The 20806-nt window shown below is 42.3% G+C and overlaps 1 protein-coding gene and 1 pseudogene across 2 annotated transcripts in view; one reads left to right on the top strand and one right to left on the bottom strand.

Annotated features, from left to right (window-relative positions):
- The first annotated feature begins 1458 nt into the window (after positions 1 to 1458).
- Positions 1459 to 20806, top strand: part of TRPC5 (transient receptor potential cation channel subfamily C member 5) — a 133951-nt gene continuing 114603 nt past the window's right edge. For both annotated transcript variants that reach the window (XM_058536539.1, XM_058536540.1), the window contains exon 1: positions 1459 to 1850. In XM_058536539.1, the coding sequence (XP_058392522.1) occupies positions 1473 to 1850 (378 nt within the window). In that variant the 5' untranslated portion in view covers positions 1459 to 1472. The remainder of the gene's footprint in view (positions 1851 to 20806) is intronic.
- On the bottom strand, positions 16783 to 18826 carry LOC131400650 (ubiquitin-like FUBI-ribosomal protein eS30 fusion protein; annotated as a pseudogene).

The raw sequence follows: 20806 nt of genomic DNA, 5'->3' as shown, positions 1-20806 counted from the left end.
TCAGTGCTTCTCAAGACAGCAAAACAGTACCCTGGTCTCCTGAGATTTGGGTGCAGAGAGAAATTTGTCATTTGGGCCTGTTCAGGGCAAGAGGCAACACTCACCTTCAAATACTAACTTCCAGAAGATCACAAGCACATGAATTGCTAATGCCACTTGGTATAATATATGCTTCTCCCACTTCCAAAGCAGGGATGTAATTACCTGGAGGAGTGAGGCAAATGTTTGTGGAAGCTTCATGTCTCTATCTTCTCTTACATCCAGGAGATGAGACAAGAGGCCCTTTATCACATTTCCATTTCCTTTTGCTGGCAAAACAGTTGAGTAATGAAAGACACTTAAAAGAGTCCATCCAAACTCAGCTTCCAGAGCATCCTGGAGGGAAAGGGGGTTAATCACCTAATGAGTCTGAGCCTCATCTTCTCCCCTAACTAACAGGGTTAGTTCAAGGAGTCAGTGAGGAATGTGCATGCATTTGATCTGTAAACTACGATGCAAGAGCTCTATACTGTGATTCATTCTGTGCAATCGAAGGCAAAGACTGTATTTTTTTTCTTGGTCTCCCAGAGAAAATTAAACACATTTTAGAAACTCAATAATAGGTTTTACTTTAAAATCAATGCTATTAAAATCTGGCTTTAGATGTGGTGCATATAAAACAGACCATACACTTCTCAGAATTGAATCAAACAGATTCTCAGATCTGTCAGCTCCTTGGTTTGGAATGATGGAGGAAAAAATCATGAGTGGGCAGAGGGGTGCATGACTTTGGCCTATTGGAGCCAGTACTCCTTCCCCAGTGAGCAGCAGAAAGAAGCAGGGCTTCAGTTAGCACTAAAACAGGATTTCAGTCCAGGATCTGCATCTGGGAAAGCTGCAAATGTAATCCTGAAAATTAGCACAGGCCCACAGGCCCAAGGCCCAAAGGAAATTGGCCCAAGATGAACTTCAACTGTGCATCACCCATCAGAAGTATATCACAAGTATTTTCAGGTAGCAGAAGGGAAGGAAGGAACTAACTGGTGCCATGTCTCAGGAGGTTTACCCTGTGCCAGTTGCTTTGATAATGTATTCCTTCACTTAACTCTCACAATAGCTTTATGATGTAGAAATTATTCTTCAGCACAGGGCCTAGTACACAGTAAGCAATCACTAAGTGATAACTCCTGCTAACGGTATTAATATTGATAAACTTAATAAACTGAAGCACAGTGGGCTTGAGTAGCTTATCCAAGGTCACAGAGCTGGCAAAGCCAGGATTTGAGCCCAGGTCTTTCTGATCCAAAAGCCTGGGATTTTTCTGCTATACCCCTTTGCAAGAGGAGAAAGATTATGGCACTAAAACAGTTTAGGATTTTCCAACCCCTTAGCCAGGCTGCCTCCGTAAGTGGCCACTTGAGACCTTCAGATATCTAAGAATATCTTTGGCCTCCCTCTCTCTCCTCACTCAGGTTTCTAAATTGCTATGAACCATGGCCCAACTGTACTACAAAAAGGTCAACTACTCACCATACAGAGACCGCATCCCCTTGCAAATCGTGAGGGCTGAGACGGAGCTCTCTGCAGAGGAGAAGGCCTTCCTCAACGCTGTGGAGAAGGGGGACTACGCCACTGTGAAGCAGGCCCTACAAGAGGCGGAGATCTACTACAATGTCAACATCAACTGCATGGATCCATTGGGCCGGAGCGCCCTGCTCATTGCCATTGAGAACGAGAACTTGGAGATCATGGAGCTACTGCTGAACCATAGCGTATATGTAGGCGATGCATTGCTCTACGCCATCCGCAAGGAAGTAGTGGGTGCTGTGGAGCTTCTGCTCAGCTACAGGCGGCCCAGTGGAGAGAAGCAGGTAAGAGAAGTCCCTACAGGCTGGGAAATAACCAGGGACAACAGGGCACTAGGGTCACAAGCCTGGAAACTAGGGAAGGTTAGGTAGGCTAGAGTTGAGAAGCCCTATCATGGCAACCCTCTGCTTTCAAAAATAGCATCAGTAATCTCAGGTGATGTCCTAGAGCTACCCTGCATGGCCTACACTGAGTTTTACTCATTTGCCTTTTCCTTATTAGTATTTTCCCATATACATTCAATACTTAACAACCCAAAAGTATGCTCTCTGTTTCCAGAATATCCAAGTTCGTTCTACCCTCCCTACCCCCTGCTCTCTATCTTCATTTTCTTCCTCTACTCAAAGGTTACATTCTAGAAAAGGAGAGACCAAACACAGACCTGGGCTTCCTCCTTCTCGCCACCCTCTATCCTGAAGAAGGAGAGGCCTTTAAACTTCAGTGTGCCCTATGCAGATGCAGATAGATACAGGGACTCACATATTTTTCCAGTACCCAGCATGTGACTGCATTCCACCCCAAGATGTCCAGGTTTTTGCCTTTTTGATTTTCCTATCCTCCAAGGCACCTAGGTTTAATGCTGTGGAGTCATCTTTGAGTCCTTCCTCTCCCTTGCCTCTGTGTCCAATCCCCAAGCCATGTGGTTTCTTCCTTCCCCCTCTCTCTTACATGCTTCCTTTCCTCTCTAGCCCAGCTCCCACAACTCTGCCTCTGCTTCTCATTGTCTCTCTCCTAGATGAGTGACTCTCAAAGTGTGGTTCCTGGACCAGCAGCATTAACATCACCAGGGGAGCTTGTTAGAAATGCAAATGCAAATTCTTAGGCCTCACCACAGACTGACTGAATCAGAAACTCTGGGGGTGGGGCCCAGCAAGCTGTGTCTTAACACCCTCCAGGGGATTCTGATGCACACTCAGGTTTGAGAACCACTGTCCTAGACTGACATGAAAATCTTCTAACTGGACTCCCTGCGTCTAGCCTCTTTCTTTCTCTAAAGCCATCCTGAACAATGATGCTGTCTTATTCTTCCCAAAATAGCATAATAATCCTGTCATTCCTGTCCACCTTTTCAATGATTACAATGTCTCCTCGTTAGAAAAGAAACCAACTCATGAAGCCTAGCATTCAATACCCTTCATTAATAGTCTGTTCCAGTCCTGTCTCCCCCTAGTCCCTTCTAAACCCCTCAAGTCAGAGAGGTCTCTTCACTGTCTCTCTTCCTTTGGAGCATGGTAGAGGCACATAGTAGGGACAAAGAAAATATAGAGTCATCAAACATGGAATACTGCAGTATATTAAAAAGTAGAAATAGTACAAATCAAAACCAAAATTGCGAAGTATTTAGAAAATATTGGTAATGAAAACACTCAATATCAAATCTTACGGGATATGACCAAAGCTTGGTTTAAAGGGAATTTATAGCTTTAATATGTGCCTAGTTAAACAAAAATGAATGAAAATAAGATAAGTGACAACTCATAGACTAAGAATTAGAATTCATAGAGCAGAAAGCAAGACACTAGATTAAAAGTTCCTTGAGTAAAGAGCCTGAATCCCCCCATTCCCCATCAGCATTTAACACAGAGCCAAGAGAGGAGGGACCTTGTCTCTCGTTTTCACTGCTATATCCTAGCACTGGGAAAGTGCCTGCAATGTTACAGGCACTCAATAAATACCTTTTTTATGAATGAATAGTATGCAACTAGCACTGTGCTAAGTATCTTACATGACTTACCTCATTTAATCCTCCCAACAACTTTGTAGACACTATTTTTACCATCCCCATTGTACCAATAAGAAAAATTAAGTCACAGGATGGTTAATTGTCCAAGATCTCAATAAATGTCAGAGCCAGGATTCAAACTCAGGCAGCCTAACTCCTAAACCCACCCTCTTAACCACTTGGCTATACTGCTTCCCTGGCAGTCTGAGTAAGTTTTAGAATTCTCAGCATGGGAGTTCTGAGACAGGGTAGATCAGTGGAGGATGGATGAGCTCTCTGGAAAGGACAGGCCTACAGAATTTGGATGAACAGCAAAGCAGAGTGGTATAAACAGGTTCCCTTCTCAGTCCATGTCACTATCCCCATCAAAACTGATTTGTTCTGTGCCCCATTTCCCCAGAGCCCTGCTAAGTGCCTGAGTGATTTAATGTACTAAAATCTTAACTAAGGCTTAGCCAGCTACCCTGCTCCATGATGATCTTGCCCACCTCTGAGATTATGTAGCCATTGGCTCTACCCTTCACTTGACACCAATCACACACTACTATGTACTATTGGTCAGTCTTAGTTGTGTAAATGTCTGGTCTCTGTAACTAGATTGTTTCTTAAATGTGAGGCATAATCTAATGCCCAACTGTTTCCATGCTTCCCCCATCAGTACCTAACCCAGTGCCTCATATATAATGGGTTATATATAAATATTTGCTGATGAACAAGAACGTGCTGCTGCTGATGAGTTAAGTGTATCTCCCAGAAAAGCACATGGCTGATTGAACAAGACATCCTGGACATTCATATTCACTTCCATTTAGCTTCATAACTGTTTTGAAAGAGAAGTGAGGACAAGGGAGATTCCAAACAGGGGGCTAGCAATGCCAGCCCTATCTGAGTTTTGAAAGTAGGCTAAGTCCTTATTTGATGGCCCCCATACCCCCCCATCTTTCCCCAGTGCTCTGGTAAACCCTGAGAAATAGGGGCAACAAGTTAACTTACTCTAAAGTGCAATCTAAGGTATGACCTACCCTGGAGAAAGGCAGTGCTTAACTCACAAGAATGAACCACTAATAGTGGAATGTTAGGCATATGGAACCTGGGTAAAGCTATGTGGGACAGGTTGTCTTTTAACAAGCTCTTTCAGACACACTGCCAGTATAAGACCTCCCTTGCCTGTATTTGAATATCAAACCATATGTACAAACCCACAAAGCCATCAGCTCCATCTCCATGTCTCTTCAGCAGCCCTCTTTTCCCTTTCCCAACCCCCACCACCAGCTTCTGCTAAATTTCATTTTCTCCCATTGCTCTGACAATCACTGTGATAAGTCATATGTCAGTAACTATAACAACAGGCTGCCACAGTGCTGGAGCTCTGCCTTTCTGGGAGATAGAAACAAGATTTGTTTACCTGGGAGCAATCAGGGATGTGAGCAAACACAGGCCTCCTGAAGGACCGTGGGTCCAGCTGGTTAGGCTCCTCTCAGGAAGGCACTCTTCCCACACACAGAATCCAAACACCTGTCCTTTTCCACAAGACCTTCACCCATCTCTCCAAGGGATTGGGCATAGCTGACCTCCATCAATCTTGGGTGGATAAACTAGTGCCCTTTTTAGCTTTACTGGGCAAGGAGTTTGGCAGCAAGACCCCCTCTGCTCCATCCTTACCCCAGCCCGTTGTGCTCTTCTCCCTCTTCTAGCCTATCAAAACTCCTCTCAGATAAAGATCGGAGACCAGGCATAAATGGCTGACGCTGGCTTCAAGTATCAATATTCACATGGAGACCTGCATTTTTAATAGGGACTAAATCTTAAAGTAAAAAATAGTGATGCTCTATCAGATAGAATTTCCTGCACCAGACAACAAGTAGAAGAGTCTGTGTGTGTGTGTGTGTGTGTGTGTGTGTGTGTGTGTGTGTGTGTGTGTGGCGTTACTCTGTGGTCTTATTGCTGCTCCAGAAATCTGACTCTCTTGGCAGCATCCACTCCCTAACTACTACATCCCTATTTCCTTAGGGGTAGATTTTGGCGACCTGGGGGATTTACGATTTCTTGGGATAAACCCTCTTATTCTCAGAATTCAAAATTTGGGGACTACAGAAGTTTTAACACCCACCCATTTTTTTGTCTAGTAAGCTTACTTCCTTCAGCCCACTGACTCTGGGAACCACTGGAGGAGCATAGTCAGCAGGGAGAGCAAGTCCAGCTACAGTCCAGAGAGGAGTCTTGTATCTGTATATGGTCAAAACCAGCTCAAAGATCCATCACTGTGCATACAGAGAACTTGTCAAAATGCAGATTCCTGAGTCCCATTGCATAGCTACAGAATCAGAATCTTAGGGTTTGGGCCTGGAATCAGCATTTTAATAAGCCCACCCCCACCTGATTCTAGATAAGAGGTCTATGTACTTCTTTGTATTTGTTTCCTAGGGCTGCCATACCAAATTACCACAAAGTGAGCAGCTTAAAATAAATGTATTCTCTCACAGTTCAGGAATCCAGAAGTCCGAAGTGAAGGTGTTGGCAGGGCTGATTCCTTCTGGAGGATCTAAGAGAGAATCTATTCCATGCCTTGGCTTGTAGCTGCATCACTCCAATCTCTGCCTCCATCGTCATATCGAGTTCTCCTCTGTGTCTTTCCTCTGTGTCTCTGTGTCATAATCTCCCTCTTGTTTCTCTTATAAAGACACCAGTCATTTGATTTGGGGCCCACCCTAATCCAGGATGACCTCATTTTAACTTGATTACATCTGCAAAGATCCTTTTTCCAAATAAGGTCACATTCACAGGTACCAGGGGTTAAGATTTGAACATATCTTTTAGAGGACACAGTTCAACCCATTACACTCTCTCTGAGCAATACTAGTCTAGACAAGCGGTTTTCAAACATTTCAATAGCAGATCCTTTCATTAAATGAAATCTTGCCCAGATGTAAAACAGACTCAAGCAGAGCTGCCCTGGTTTAAGTGCAGGTCGGGGCCCAAAGCCCCACTTGTTCACACACAAACACTCCCATACCTCCTTGGCCCCTGAAGAGCAAGCACAGCTGGAAAACTACTGGTCTAGAAGACAGAATGACAGACTAATCAGATTTGAGGTGCTAGCCAGCTTGTAGCTAACAGGGTGACCTTGGGCAAGTCATAAGGTCTTTTACACATGTCCCGTTATAGAATCACCCTACAGGTCAAGTTCCTCATCTGTAAAATGAAGCTAACAATACCTGTCCCTACCTAATCTAGGGGCCTGTTGTAAGGCAGAAATAAGATAAAGATATGTTAAAGTCTTTTGAAAAAAAATTTTAAATGTTAGACAGAGGTCAATGACTATTATTTTCAGCTTCACTCCATCAGTTTGACTTAGCCGGTCATATTATGTGGAGACACCAGGTGGCAAGTGGCATTCATCACAAGCCACCACCAGTACAGTGAGAGGGAGAGGCTGCACAGGCTCTGCTGCGGCAGCCTGGGGTTCGCCGGTTCGGATCCCAGGAGCGCACCGATGCACCACTTGTCAGCTGAGCGAGCTGGCTCAGTTCACAGATTACCTCTTTCTGCCTGTCCTTGATGGCAATGGTCTCCCTTCTCCTGCCAGGCTGCATGACCTCAGACATCCCTCCTTGTTCACTGGAGTCTAAGGATTTGAGCAACAGGGAGGTAGAGCTTCTGGCCTCTGCATCAACAGCCCATCCCCAAAATTTCCTTTCTTGGTCACTTGCGTCAATGCAGGCAGGCAGGCAGGCAGAAAGCGGCTATGTCAACCTTCTCCCCCTGGCCCACCCCGCTAGGCTCTGTCATAATTACTCATTTGTCTGTGGCAGATGGCTCCAAATTAAAACTGGTCTCACAGATGAGCTAGTGAGATTAAGTCTCAACAGTACTTATAAGTGTTTGTGTTGATATTGTAGAAAATCAGCAACAAGACACTCCATTTACTCCTTCTCCTATCTGACCCTTGGTCTCAGGGAGAGATTGCACAGTGTAGGGGTGGGGGACACTAAGGGCCAGGGCAAAGGTGACTGGAGCACAGAGAGAGTACTTAAAGAGTCTACCCTTTAAATCTCAAACAATCAACATGACAGCAGAAAGTAAAGGAGAAAATTGCAAAAGTCACCCTGCTATTTATAGGCAGCCTGGATTGGTATAAAGAACATAGGCTTTGGAGTCAGCCTTTAGATGTGTTTCCTTGGACAAGTCACTTAATCTCTCTAAACCTCAGTTTACTTCATAGAGTTATAGTGAGAATTAAATGAAATAATACATGTATGTTACTTAGAACAGTGACTGACACATCGTGAATACTCAATAAATGGTAGCTAGTACTACTCCTACCCCTACTATTTGAAGCAATGCTGATATCGCCTGCTGGCTAATCTCATTTATTCATTTTTAAAAATGTATTAAGCACCCACTAACACATAGTAGCTAAGAGTTCAGACTACATGACCTTGGTAAAGTTGGGTACCCTGATTGAGCATCAGTTTCCTTATCTGTATAATGGAGTTAATGATCTTACCTATGTCATAGGGTGTTGCAAAATTTAAATGAGAATTTTTTTTAACATTTGGCATAATTTGTGGCATGTAGCATTTAATAATGATACTCATATCATTATCATTAATACAAAATATTAATATTATTAATTCTTTGTTACCTGAATTGCCCAATATAACAGTATGTATTTATGTCTATAATAAGTTGAGTAATGCTTTAATTCTCTGATTCTCATTCCAAAGTCAAATTTCTCGGCCAAAATAATGGGTTTTGTCAATCAAGTCAAGAAAAGAAATCAGCTGCTTCATTGGAAGAAAAGGTCAGAATGACTGCATGGCATCATATTGGCCAAACTGATGAACTGAGTTACCTCCTCTCACGTATCTGTGCTAACTTTCAGGAGACATGGCCTACTTCACTCAAAGAGCAGAATTGTAGAGAGTTTAGAGATCACTTGGTCTGAAGTGACACATCCAAGGTCACTCAGCTGAGCCTGAACTCGCACAAATTCCTCCTCTCTCCCAAGCCAGTCTTTCTACTACCCTACTCTGCCTCCTAGGAATCATCAGAAGTGGTAACATTTACAACAAAGCTGAAAATAAACAAAGCAGCTACAAGTAGTATCTATCTAGAACAACTCATTGGTGACAGAGTTCCAGCAAATGATTAATTCTCTTCAGTTGTATTCAATTTTCTAAGTATTTTTTACTACTAACCATATGCCTCACAATAAAATTGAAAAATGCAGTTTGTGCCCTCATGAAATGTGTAGTCTTGTGAGGAGAACAGTCATACACATGCTGTCCAACCAGTCCTCCCCTCTTAGTGGACATGGCCTCCTGTGTTCCAAGTGATACAAAAGACTTAAGACATTGTTATTTGCCTCTCAGAAAAAAAAAAAAAAACAATTATTTAAACTTGGTCTCAAATAGACCAAGGGGGCTGGCTGCATAATACTTCACAAGGAAGAAACCATGAAGTAATCTCAAAAGCAAGTCACTAAATAAAAACACATGCAGTTTTTCAGCCGTGACACCCCCCCACACACACCTTCAGGGTTACCACCAACTCAGGGCTTCCTTTCTGTAGCCTCATGTTCATGGTTGTATATAGCCCTAACCCACATATACATGTCCAGTTAAAAAGTTTCCCATTCTCCTCTGTCCCTGGGCAGGTAAATATCATCTGTATGTGACATCATCCTGACCTACTTCACCTCACATGTACAGTTGTCTAGAGGGCAGCCATTTTCTGTCTCCTTTTCACCCCGGGCTCCTCACTGTTATTGGTTTTTCCAGTTTATGCCTCTTGTCACAAACTCAGTTTAAGTATGAAATATCAGTGCAAAACTCAGAGCTCTCCTTCCCCCTCCCCTCCCAACTGTCCTATCCCAGAGCACCAAACACTACCCCATACTGATGATTCCTTTTCATATGCCAACAACAAACATGGGACAGAAATAGAACAGTGCAAGGAAATGTATGGTTCATATCCAAAATGTGTCATGTGGACAATATAGGAAGCCACTCTGGATACAAATAGACAGAGGGATTTCAAGGGAGGAACATTTCAGAAAAAAAATAGTCTTTGAGCTAGAAAGGAAGAAAGAAGGGAATGGCACACTAGCCAGAAGGAAATGAATGAGCATGATGTGGTTAGTGGGAATGATGGTGACCTGTTCACAATGGGTGCTGGAGTGAAGTCTTGGTGATAAAAACAGTGCTTGTGGCTCTTGTTATTCTCACAAGATTAGCCTCATGATGGAGACCCCGGATACTTCACTCAGAGTCAGGACACTAGGCCAGGTAGGCCCTGAGTCTTATCACAAACAGTAATTGTTGGGTTCCTGTGCTCATCTGCCCTCCCACTTTTTTTCTCTGATCTTTGTTGGAGTAAAGGGGAATGAGTCTATGGCCATTGGTGGAGCCTCTCCTTAGTTGAGACCTTGGTGAACCATCACCATTATCCCAGCTGGTTGTTACTGGTCTTCTGACTGGCAATTGGGACAGAGAGGACTGAAGTGGGATAAACGAAAGAAGCTGGACCCACTGATCACCCAGAGGCCTGGTTGGACAAAGCTGCCCCTCAGCAAATATTTGTGAAGAGCTAGCCATATTGATCTTTGACTCTCTCCCCTTTCATCTATCTACTTCCCCAAATGACAATCTCTCCCTCCTCTCTTCCAACCTCTCCCCACACACACAGGTCAAATGTCTGTGTCCCATTTTAATCTCACTGGTTGACAACTCTCTTGACTTCCATAATATCATGCCTACCTTGTTCCTCCTCCCTCTCTGACAACTGTCTCTTAGTCTCTTTTTTAGAATCCTTCTTTTTCTCCCTTCAATATTGGTGATGCCCAGAGTTCTGTCACTTTTCCCTTTGTAGACCAATATCTATCATGAGCTCCATAATTCATTTTCCAAATTTCAGTTAGATATACCCACCTAGAAGTACCTCAAATATTTAAAATTTGCTATGTCTAATAATAAAAATAGCAAACACTAATTCAGCACTTACTATGTGCCAGGCACTGTTCTAAGTATATAACATACATCAACTTATTCAATACTCACAACCATCCTGTGATGCAGAATAATCCATTCTTACAAATGGGGACAGCAATGCACAAAGAGTTTAAATAACTTTCCCAAGCTCATACAGCTAGTAAGTGGACAAACTGGGATTCAAACCTAGGCAGTGTGGTGGTAGAGACTGTGTTCTTAATCCCTGTGCTAGCTCCATTTTGCCCTCCAAATCCTCCTTCTCATCCAGTATATCCTCTTTCAGGTGATGGCATCTTTATCCTTCCAGTTATCCTTCCAGTTATCTAGATTTGAAACCTTGCCATTGTCTTCATCTTCGCCCTCTCCTTCAGCCACCCACACCCAGTTGGTTACCAAGTCTCTTTGAATAACTTAATTGAGGTGAGGAAGCAAACATTTAAACAATTAGTTGAAATATAAGTGCTGTTAGAGATAAGAGGGTGCTGTATATGTGGGAGCATAGGTCACTCAAATGATCATAGTTGTTCCTTACTTCCTATAGAATAAAGTTCAAAACACAGGCACAGGGTTCATAGTCTGAGGAAAGAGGGCTGGCTAATGGCCCCTCAAATCATGCTGAATTGTCACTGATAAATCCTGCCCTAGGCTTGGAGAGATAGTGAGGCCAACAGACAAGACAAGATAAAGGAAGTGGTTGCTTCTCCTATCAGCAGAAAGTCTCTGGAGTCAGAAGGAGAACTCCCTTAGTGAGGGCCATCCTGGATTCAGGCACCTCCTGATAAACTCACACTTTGTTGCCTCTGGCAGAATTAAGTGACCCCAAGCCAGCAGCTAGTCTCTGTTCTAAGAAGTAAGTCAGCCCTCTGAAGTCCTCGGGAGAGGAAAAGTAATCAGCACATGATTACCAGGAGCTTGAAGGAAGACAAGCTTCCTGTTTCACCTTGCTCTCAGTGTATTGTGGTTGCCTGTTCATTAGTAAAGGAGGGTTGTGCACCAGATAAGAAAAAGGCACTGAAAGAACCTTCCAAAGAAAGTCAAATCAGAGAAGGAAAAGGAAGCTGGTCCCAATGACAGTTCTCCTGTGGGTATACCACCTTCACTTCTTCCCCCAGAAAGGGGGGTGATGACCCACAACAAACATGTCTGAAGCTGGAGAGTGGAATTTCTAAATCTCCCTCTGTTCCTTCAAGGGCAACCTGGAGTGATTGATGTTTGTAGCTACCATCAGCTCCATTATCCATATCAGAATTATGGATAGAACTTTGGAGCTAAAAATGACCTCTAACAATCCTCCAATCCATCCCCTTGTCGTCAAATAGGCAGATAGCATCCCTACCTTCCAATGTGCCTGCACAGGGAAGGCTTCAATCCCACTGATACAGCTGGAGTTGAGAACAGTTTGGGCTTTGTCTACCCACTCAAAATGAAGGTATGTTGTATTTACGCAAGCGATGTTCTCCCTCCCGCCTTTCCTTATTTCTTAACTCTCAAACTGAGGTGTGAAATTATTCAAGTATCAGGGTCCTGGGTCACGACCACCCTTCCGCACATCCATTTGTTTATTCTGGAGTTTTTGTTGTAAAAATAATACATGTTAACTCTAAGAATTAAAACAGTATAAAAGCATGTGAAGGAAAACACCCCGTTTCCCACTCTCAAAACCAACTCCCTAGAAGTCATCACTAAGGACAAGATAGGTGTGTCCTCCTAGGTATTTTCTATGCATATTCAAAGAGAAACACAGCCACAAACACACACACACACACACACACACACACACACATAGACTTCTTTTCACAAATGTTCTGCAACTTGTTTCTTTTTCCTTAACAATACATTGTGGACATCTTTCCCTGTGAGGATATTTGTCTTTACTGTATTCCTTTTAATGACAATGTTGTATTATGTCATACAAATGTGCCATATTTATTTAACCAGTCCTCTATTAATGAACATTTAAATTGATCCAAGGATATTTAGGTTTTTGGGTTTTGCTTCTCTAAACAATGTGGTGATGAACAACCCTGTATATATGTCTTTGAACACTTGTGTGATTATATCTATAAGGTAAATTTCTAGTAATGGGATTATGGAATCACAGGTATGTGCGTTTTTAAATTTTGATATATATTGCCAAATTGCTCTCCTACCAACAGTGTGTAAGAATGCCTATTTCTCACATTGTTGCAATCATAGATTGAAAAACAATCAAAGATTTCTAAAAATCTTTGGCACTCTGACAGGTAAAAAATGCTATCTCATTATTGTTTTACATTTGAATTGTTTTTATTATAAGTGGGGCTTCATATCTTTTCATATTATAAGCAATTTGTTTTATTCTTCTGTGAATCAACTGTTTGTTTTTTTAACCCGTTTTTCTACTACACTCTTCATCTTTTTCTTACTGATTTGTCTAAACTCTATGTATGTTAAGGTCGTTAGCACTTTATTCATACTTTGAAAATTTCACTCTGATTTATTAGAGAACAGCGATTTACCCAGAGTTTTACAGCAAGTCTGGAGCAAAGAGCAAAGCTAGTTGTATTCTAGATCTTTTAACTTTTCTGCATAAAAGTATAGGTTTGTTTTAAGTGATGTTTAAAATGTCTTAGTATCTCTTTGGTGTAAGAGAGCCTGAATAAAAGAGTATTCATGCTTAATCATTCCTTTATTTTTAAGTTTCTAGTTTAGTGCTTAAGCATCTTTGTTCAAAGGAAGGAAAGTATATATGGCTGTTATAGCTATGAGTTTACTGACTTGGAGGCACAGGAGAAGAGGATCAGACAGGCCTACACCTCAAGGCCAAGGGAAGTAGAAAGGAGACAGAAACAGAAGAAGGGTTGGTCTTTAACAGAGGAATGAGTTCTAACACCAAGGCAATGGCGAAAATCCATTTAATCCATTCTTTGCCCTGACTCCATTGACAACAGAGTTGCTACTTTAGAAAAGACGGCAAGTATCAAATTATACATGAAAACATTTTCCTTGATTTCTTTAGTAGAAAGGAAACAAGAGGGAGAAAATGTGTGACATGCCAAGTCTATACTATTTCTGGTCTAAACTCTCCAAATTGTCTACATTGATCACATAAATAGGATAGTTGCCAAATTCTTAATTTATTTGATACCATGCTGACATAATCATCTTGTTTAAGAATGTGTTTGGGTCACTGAGAGAGTAGACCAATACCAGTGTCAAAATAGGATGATCAGGCACCCCTGACTGAGATGCCAGAAAGATTCTTAATAATGTAGAGGCTTTTAGTGTCTGCTTGTCTAGCAATCAATAAAATGGCATTTAGCCCGGGAATAGAACAACTTTAACAAACTCAAAGAGGAGAAGCCCTTCTAGATTGATGCCACTTACAACCTCAGTTGTCTGTTACTCAGTTTATTTTTTGCTACTTTGATTTGAGAAGAGCTAGTAAGTTTGGGAATTCACAGAAGGGATAATCAAGCTTTCCCATGTTTGAGGTATGTGAACTGCAGTCATAGACTCATAATGTCTGGAAGGGGCTCAAAAAGAGGAAATCATGAGATGTCCATGACAAGAGCCTTCAAGCCTTGAGTCCTTGCAGACCACCCTAGAATCTGGCCACTTCTCACCACCCCTACCAGCTCCCCCTAGTCCAAGCCATTGTTACCTCTTACCTGGACAATTGCAGTAGCCTCCTGCTTTCCCTCTCAGCCCCAAATAATCTAGTCTTTTCTCAGCAACCTGAGTCACCCTTTTTAAAATGTAAGTCAGACCATGTCACTCTGCTCAAAACCCTCCAAAGCCTGTTCCAATGCCTACAAGGTCCTGCATGATCTGGCTGCTGCTATCTCTTTGCTCTCATCTCCTAACCACTCTCCCCCTTACTTGATCTGCTCCAGCCATACTCACCTCTTATAGGAATCATCCACCCTCAGTGCCTTTGCCCGAAATGTTCCTCATCCAAATAGCTGCATGGCTGGCTCCCTTCATTCCTTTATATATCTGCTCCAATGCTACCTTATCAGGCAGGCCTTCCTGATCTCCCTAAATAAAAATAGCACCTCCTTCCATTACTTCCTACTCCCTTGCCCTGCTTCAGAATTCTTCGTAGCACATACCAGCACCTGACGTATGTTTCTTGCCTATGTCACCTCTCTAGAGAAGGGACTTTGCCTATTTTGTTCACTTTTGAATCCCCAGTGCTTAGACCAACATTTGGAACATAGCAGGTACCCCATAAATGTTTTTTTTATTGAGATATAATTGATATCTAACATTATATTAGTTTCAGGTGTACAACATAATGATTTGACATTTTGTATATTGCAAAATGATCACCACAATAAGTCTAGTTCACATCCATCACCATATATAGTTACAAATGTTTTTTTCCTTGTGATGAAAACTTTTAAGATCTACTCTCTTAGCAACTTTCAAATATACAATACAATATTAACTATACTCACCATGCTGTACAGTACATCCTTAGGACTTATTTATTTTATAACTGGAAGTTTGTACCTTTTGACTGCCTTCACCCATTTCACCCACCCCCTACCCCCTGCCTCTGGCAACCACCAATCTCTTCTCTGTATCTATGAATTCAAGGCTTTTGTTTGTTTGTTTTTAGATTCCACACATAAGTGAGGTTATACAGTATTTGTCTTTCTCTGTATGACTTATTTCACTTGGCGTAATGCCCTCAACATCCATCCATGTTGTCACACATAAATGGTTTTTTGAATGAGTGAAATTAATAGAATGTAAGACCTAGAAAGATTGTCTAGTCCATCTCCTCCCCATTTTATAGATGAGAAAAGTGAGACTCACAGAGGGGAAGTGATTTGTCCAGGCTCAATGGAATGACATTTATAGCAGAGCCAAGATGCGTAACTTCTGACTTTTAATTGAGTGTTACTTCCACTACATTAAAATTAAGTCCTTCTGTCTTGAAAGCCACTCAGAGTGAATTCTATGACATCCTATAGTCATCCATTCTGGAATGGAGCATCATGAACTGTCTTCCTTGCATCTAACCGAAATCCTTCATCTTATAGGATAAACAATTTCCTCTATTTCAGCTCTTGGTGAAGAGGAAAGACATTCTAAAGATACACAAGCCTTCTTTCAATCAAATATTTGTTATTTTAAGGAGCTGATATTTGCTCTAAACAGAAGTTAAGGCAAGATTGCTGATCTATATGGTACCCCAAAAGACTCACATCAACCCCATGAAGCAAGTTTCTCTTGTTAGATGGCAGGGATCTAGAGATCCAAGGTAGGAAGGCCACATGAGTAAGAGTTGTCACTAAGTGACAACATCTTTGACTCCAGGTTAGTGCAGTATAGGCAGGACAGTATTAAATTATGTCCTCTAAAAACAAAACATATTTGTGTCTAAAAACCAAGCCTATTTAGTTTTTAACCAACAGTCCCTGGCATTGGACCTGAAACATTCATCCGTGATACAGATGTGGTCATAATTCACAGCTTTGACTAACCAAATAGCCTTCCCTAGGAGTACTGAGGGGTACACAGTGGTAAGCCCTGGCTTGGTTTTGGTCTCATTATTTTTCTGCCTTCCCTATTGAGAGCTTTCTTTCTTTCAATGTTAAATTCTCCATCATTTTAATCAGAGACTGCCGTGATTTCTAAATTAGTTGGTTCCCACTTGTAAACCAGGAAGCAAGACAAGGTGGGCTTGCATATTCTGCTGCCAGTGCTAAGCTTTTTTGGGTAATAGCTTGTCTGATCAGAATGAAACGTGTTCTCTGGATCCTGGAACTTACTTGGAAAAAAAAATGCCATAGACCTTATTTGGAGGAAGCTACTCAAGTGAGCTAGGCTATCTTTAACCAGAAATTGTTCTTCAGTCATTCTCACAACTTATTCTCTTAAACTACCTAGGGGGAAGCCTGAATTAATAAATTCAACTAAATGATTCAGCTGGTAGTATCATCTCCATCCCCCTTGGTCTTTGGGACTGGAGAACACAACCCAGCAGCCAGACAATAGAGTATGGCCTAATAAGAACACTGAGCTAGCACTCTCAATCCTGAGCTCCTTCTTTGGAACCAGAATGTAATATTTCCTGAAAGACCTTTGAGCCCAGCATCCATAAGTTGGTCAGATAAGCAAGGAGCCACCTTGTACCTAGAAGGAATGAACTACAAGATAGAAAAGCATTCATTTTATTTTTGACTGGACCAAGTGGCTTTATTAGAGAAAACCAGTATCACAAAGGACTTAAGAGTTACCATTGGCACCCTTCTTCTTGCCAAAGGTGGGTACAACATTGATGAAGTGATGGTACATCTGCTGCTTGATGTAGCCCATCACTGTCTCCTCCTCCTCTCCCTACCCCTCCTTTTCCTCCTTTTTGGCCACTCTGGAAGTCTGACTTCTCACTTTTCCAGCACAGGCCAGGGTACCGTAGACTTTACTCCCAAGCATGTGGCCAGCTAATTCCAAAGAGGTCAGGGCCTCCATGCCACACTGGCTGAGGGTAGCCTCATCCTCCAGAGGCATGCCTGCCAGGAGCACCACTTGATCTTCTGGGGCAATGCCGTCCAGTAAGTCACCATGAGCCTTGATCTGGGCAACTGTCTCCTGGACAATCACCTGTTGGGTGCGTAGCTCCTGGGCACAAAGAACTACATGTTGACTACTGAACCAACCGCAGCCACTGCTGCTGTTGCCATGAAGATGGAGTCAAGAAATAGGAAGGAGTATATCCTCACAGCCTGCTGGGTGCTACGTCACTCCTCAGGAAGGGGTTCTTAATCAAGAGTTCCATACTAAAGAGAGCAGCTAGAAGGTGTTGAGTAGCGTTTGATGGGGAAGAAAGAAATATGGTCACCCAATTTCAAAACCATAATCTCAGCAGTGGAGAGAAATGGAATAGCATATCACCGCAGGACATGTTTGAGTAGAGGCAGAGTGGCCATTGGGTGGGAGTATTGCCAAAGGAGTTAAACATCTATTATGAGGCTAGACTATGTCATCTCCAAGGTCTCTTCTAACCCTGCAATTTTGCAATCTGTATATTAGCTGTGGTGCATGATATGATGAACAAAGTCTAAGAGTGGACTCATGTGCATTCAGTCTCATGTTGACTCCATCTCTCTACTGTTATGTAGCCTTAGGCATATTACTCAATCTCTTCATAGTTTAACCTCTTGCTATCGACAAACAAAGGGATACTACTAAATAATCTCTCAGGGATTCTGTGAGGAAATGAACAATGTTTTGAAATTATTCTAAAACTATTTTATAAACCCTATAAATAGGTACTGTGCCTGACACATAATTGGTTTAGCTGAGAGGCAAGAATACAAAGCCCCAATATATATAAAAACCACAGGGGAGTTCACTAATAACTCCACAGGCAGTGATGCCATTGGTACATTTCTAGAATAAAACCTCTGGAGTTCTGGGGGATATCTGTTTGGCTGTGGTCCACTTAATCATAGAATCATCAGGATTAAATGAAACATAGTGGTAATCTAGTCCATTCTTTTGTCACTGCAATCAATCCAAGGTGTATTAACCTCTAGCCTCTGAAAGAGTTAAATACCCCAATGTTAATTTGATAGAACAGAACCATCGCAGGGTATAAAAGAAGTCCCAAAGCAATTCTGTGCAAGTGTCAGTTGCCCCAAATTCTCAGATATATGACTGGGGCCTCCAGGGAGTCTCAAGTTTGTGAATGAATGTTATTATGAGACCACAAATAAAGAAGTTTGCTAGGAGCTAAGCTTCTTCTTTGCATACTTCTTTGCTGCCCTTTTCTGACAATGGACAAACAATCCTCTGCATCTGAGAGCTAGGTGCTGTTTCCTTCCCCATTAGAAATTGGGAATGGGATAATCAAGCATCTGGGGGTCTCAATCACTACCTCTTTCAACTTTTTGTCAATCTTTGAGAGTCTTATCCCCTTTTAACTGAATATGAAGGAGAAAATTAAGCAATAGTGAATGTAATTTGGAACCCCAGTCCCTTCTAAGGCCTCCTTTCCATTAGCCCTGGCCTGCATTCCTGAAAAGGTGCCGCAGAGTGAAAGACCTCATTGAAGCTACAAGGTGTGTGGTTACATATGTCTTTCAGAGAGAGGGGAATGTTTTGCAAGTGATTGAAAAGTCATCCTTGCATTTAAAATGTCTTTGCCTTTTCAGGTTTTAGATTTGGGGCATGTTTAACTTCAGGAAAGTAAGGACAAGGCAGCTGATGTTTCCTAATTCAGTAGTGATCAGCGCCTAGCTTACCTTTCTCTAGGGAGACAGAAGCCCATATCCTTAGCCTGGGAGCATAGTACGAGAAAGACAGGCAACAGACGGTAGCAGTAGGGTTAGAAGCCAAAAGTAGCTCTCCCTTCTCCCATCTCCAACCAGAGGCAGCCAAGCTCCTTTCCTTTAACACTTTGTCTGCTCTGACAAGATTCAGCTTGAGAAAGCACTATTGACAATGAAACTGCCAGTTCAAAGCAATAAAATTAAAAGTAATGTCAGAGAGAGGAAGAAATTATGGTGAACGGGGGGGGGGAGATATTTTTCTTGAGTTTTTTTTTTCTCAAAATGTGACAGAGGGAAAATATATGAGTAAATGCAGTACATTATGCGGTATTAGTAAGTCTTTGCTTGTCAAAGACTGGGTTTGGAAAGAACTTGCTTGTAGTTGATGATGCAACATGACAGGCATAGGTTCAATCACAAAATGACCTAAGCCACTTTTCCTGTCAACCAAAAGTTATATATTTTTTTAAATGTGACCTATTTATTATAATGACCCAGTAATTTAATCCTGGCCATTGTGTACTGAAAAATCAACTGCTTATCATGATATATGCTGTCATGGCCACCAAGCAGAGCCTTTTGAATCCTGTTTTTCTGCTAAAGAAGAAAGAAATATTCTCTAAATGAGTCCTGCTGAGACATCTGTGCTAGGTGAGCTTAAGCTTCTTGGCATTGTCCAGGCTCAAGCTTCTTTTCTTAAGGGCTTCCCAACCCTAGCCAAGCCCTGCTACAGAGTGAGGGGCTCCTTCTTGCATGCATGTTTCTGAGAGGAGCCACTCAGAAAACCAGGTGGGGAGTTCAAGCAAAAAGAACCTAAATACAAAATTCCCTCAGGGTGCCTCCAGCATTACCAACCAATAAAACAAATTTCCTGCTACGAATGGCAGTCATTGTAGGTTTGTCTCATGTTTGCCTAGAACATCCATAACTCATGGAGTTTCCATTCTTATGATAACCAAGGGCCCTAACAGAAGTCGGCAAACACTGCAAATCAAGATACTGCCATGAGATGCATGTGCCCTGACTCCTTTTCAGTGTGGCTAAGTATAATAGAATGATGGCACCATGCCATGGGAAGGTGATCTCCATAGTGACCTACCCAGTTCCCTGCCACCGTAGCCTTTCAGTACTGCCACCCTCAAACGAAGACACTTCATTCCCATGGGCTGACTCTTATTAGTACAGGCTCTGGGACTAATCCTGTTCCTAGTCATGAGGACTCTTAGAACTGGAAGCTGCTGGAAGGCCAGCAGCTCAGCAGTTCAGCATCCAGTCAGCCAAGCTGCTGGTCCCCTCTGAATCTTGTGTTTGGCTAGCTATCCCTTAGCCCTTGCCTTGTTGCCATGTAACCAAGCCTCTGCTTTACACTCTACTTTAGTGGTTCTAAACTGCAGGCAATTTTGCTCCCCACGGGGGCATTTAGCAATGTCTAGAGATGTTTTTGGCTATCACACTTGGGGAGGGGGTGCTACTGGTATCAAGGGGGTAGAGGCCAGGAATGTTGCTAAATATCCTACAATAAACAGGACAGCTCCCCACAACAAAAAAAAATCTGGGCCAAAATGTCAAGAGTCTCAAGGTTGAGATACCCTGGACTAATTCCAGTAACTGAGTCCCTATCTTATATCCTGCCCAGTACTCCCATTCTTGTTGCCAGACCTCTACAATACCAACCACCTGTCTCCTAAACTTCTGCGTACATCCACACTCTCCAGATACAGTGTTCTGCCCACATATTGAGAAACCTCTCTCTTATCCACTACTAGCATGTCTGGGCTGTTTCTGATGCCAGATACCCAACATTCCACCTCACCACCTTGAGTCTATATCACATGCTTGTTAACAACCCAAGCTCTGGATCCAAACTGCTCGAATTAAAGTCATGGCTCCTCCATTTGGTAGCTGTGTAACTTTAAGCGAGTTACTTCACCTTTCTGAGCCTCAGTTTTCTTATCTATAAAATACAAATGGTGGCAGTT

The sequence above is a fragment of the Diceros bicornis genome, chromosome X, assembly GCF_020826845.1.
Source record: "Diceros bicornis minor isolate mBicDic1 chromosome X, mDicBic1.mat.cur, whole genome shotgun sequence".
In the NCBI taxonomy this organism is placed as follows: domain Eukaryota; kingdom Metazoa; phylum Chordata; class Mammalia; order Perissodactyla; family Rhinocerotidae; genus Diceros; species Diceros bicornis.
This window is presented reverse-complemented; position numbering and strand designations above follow the sequence as displayed.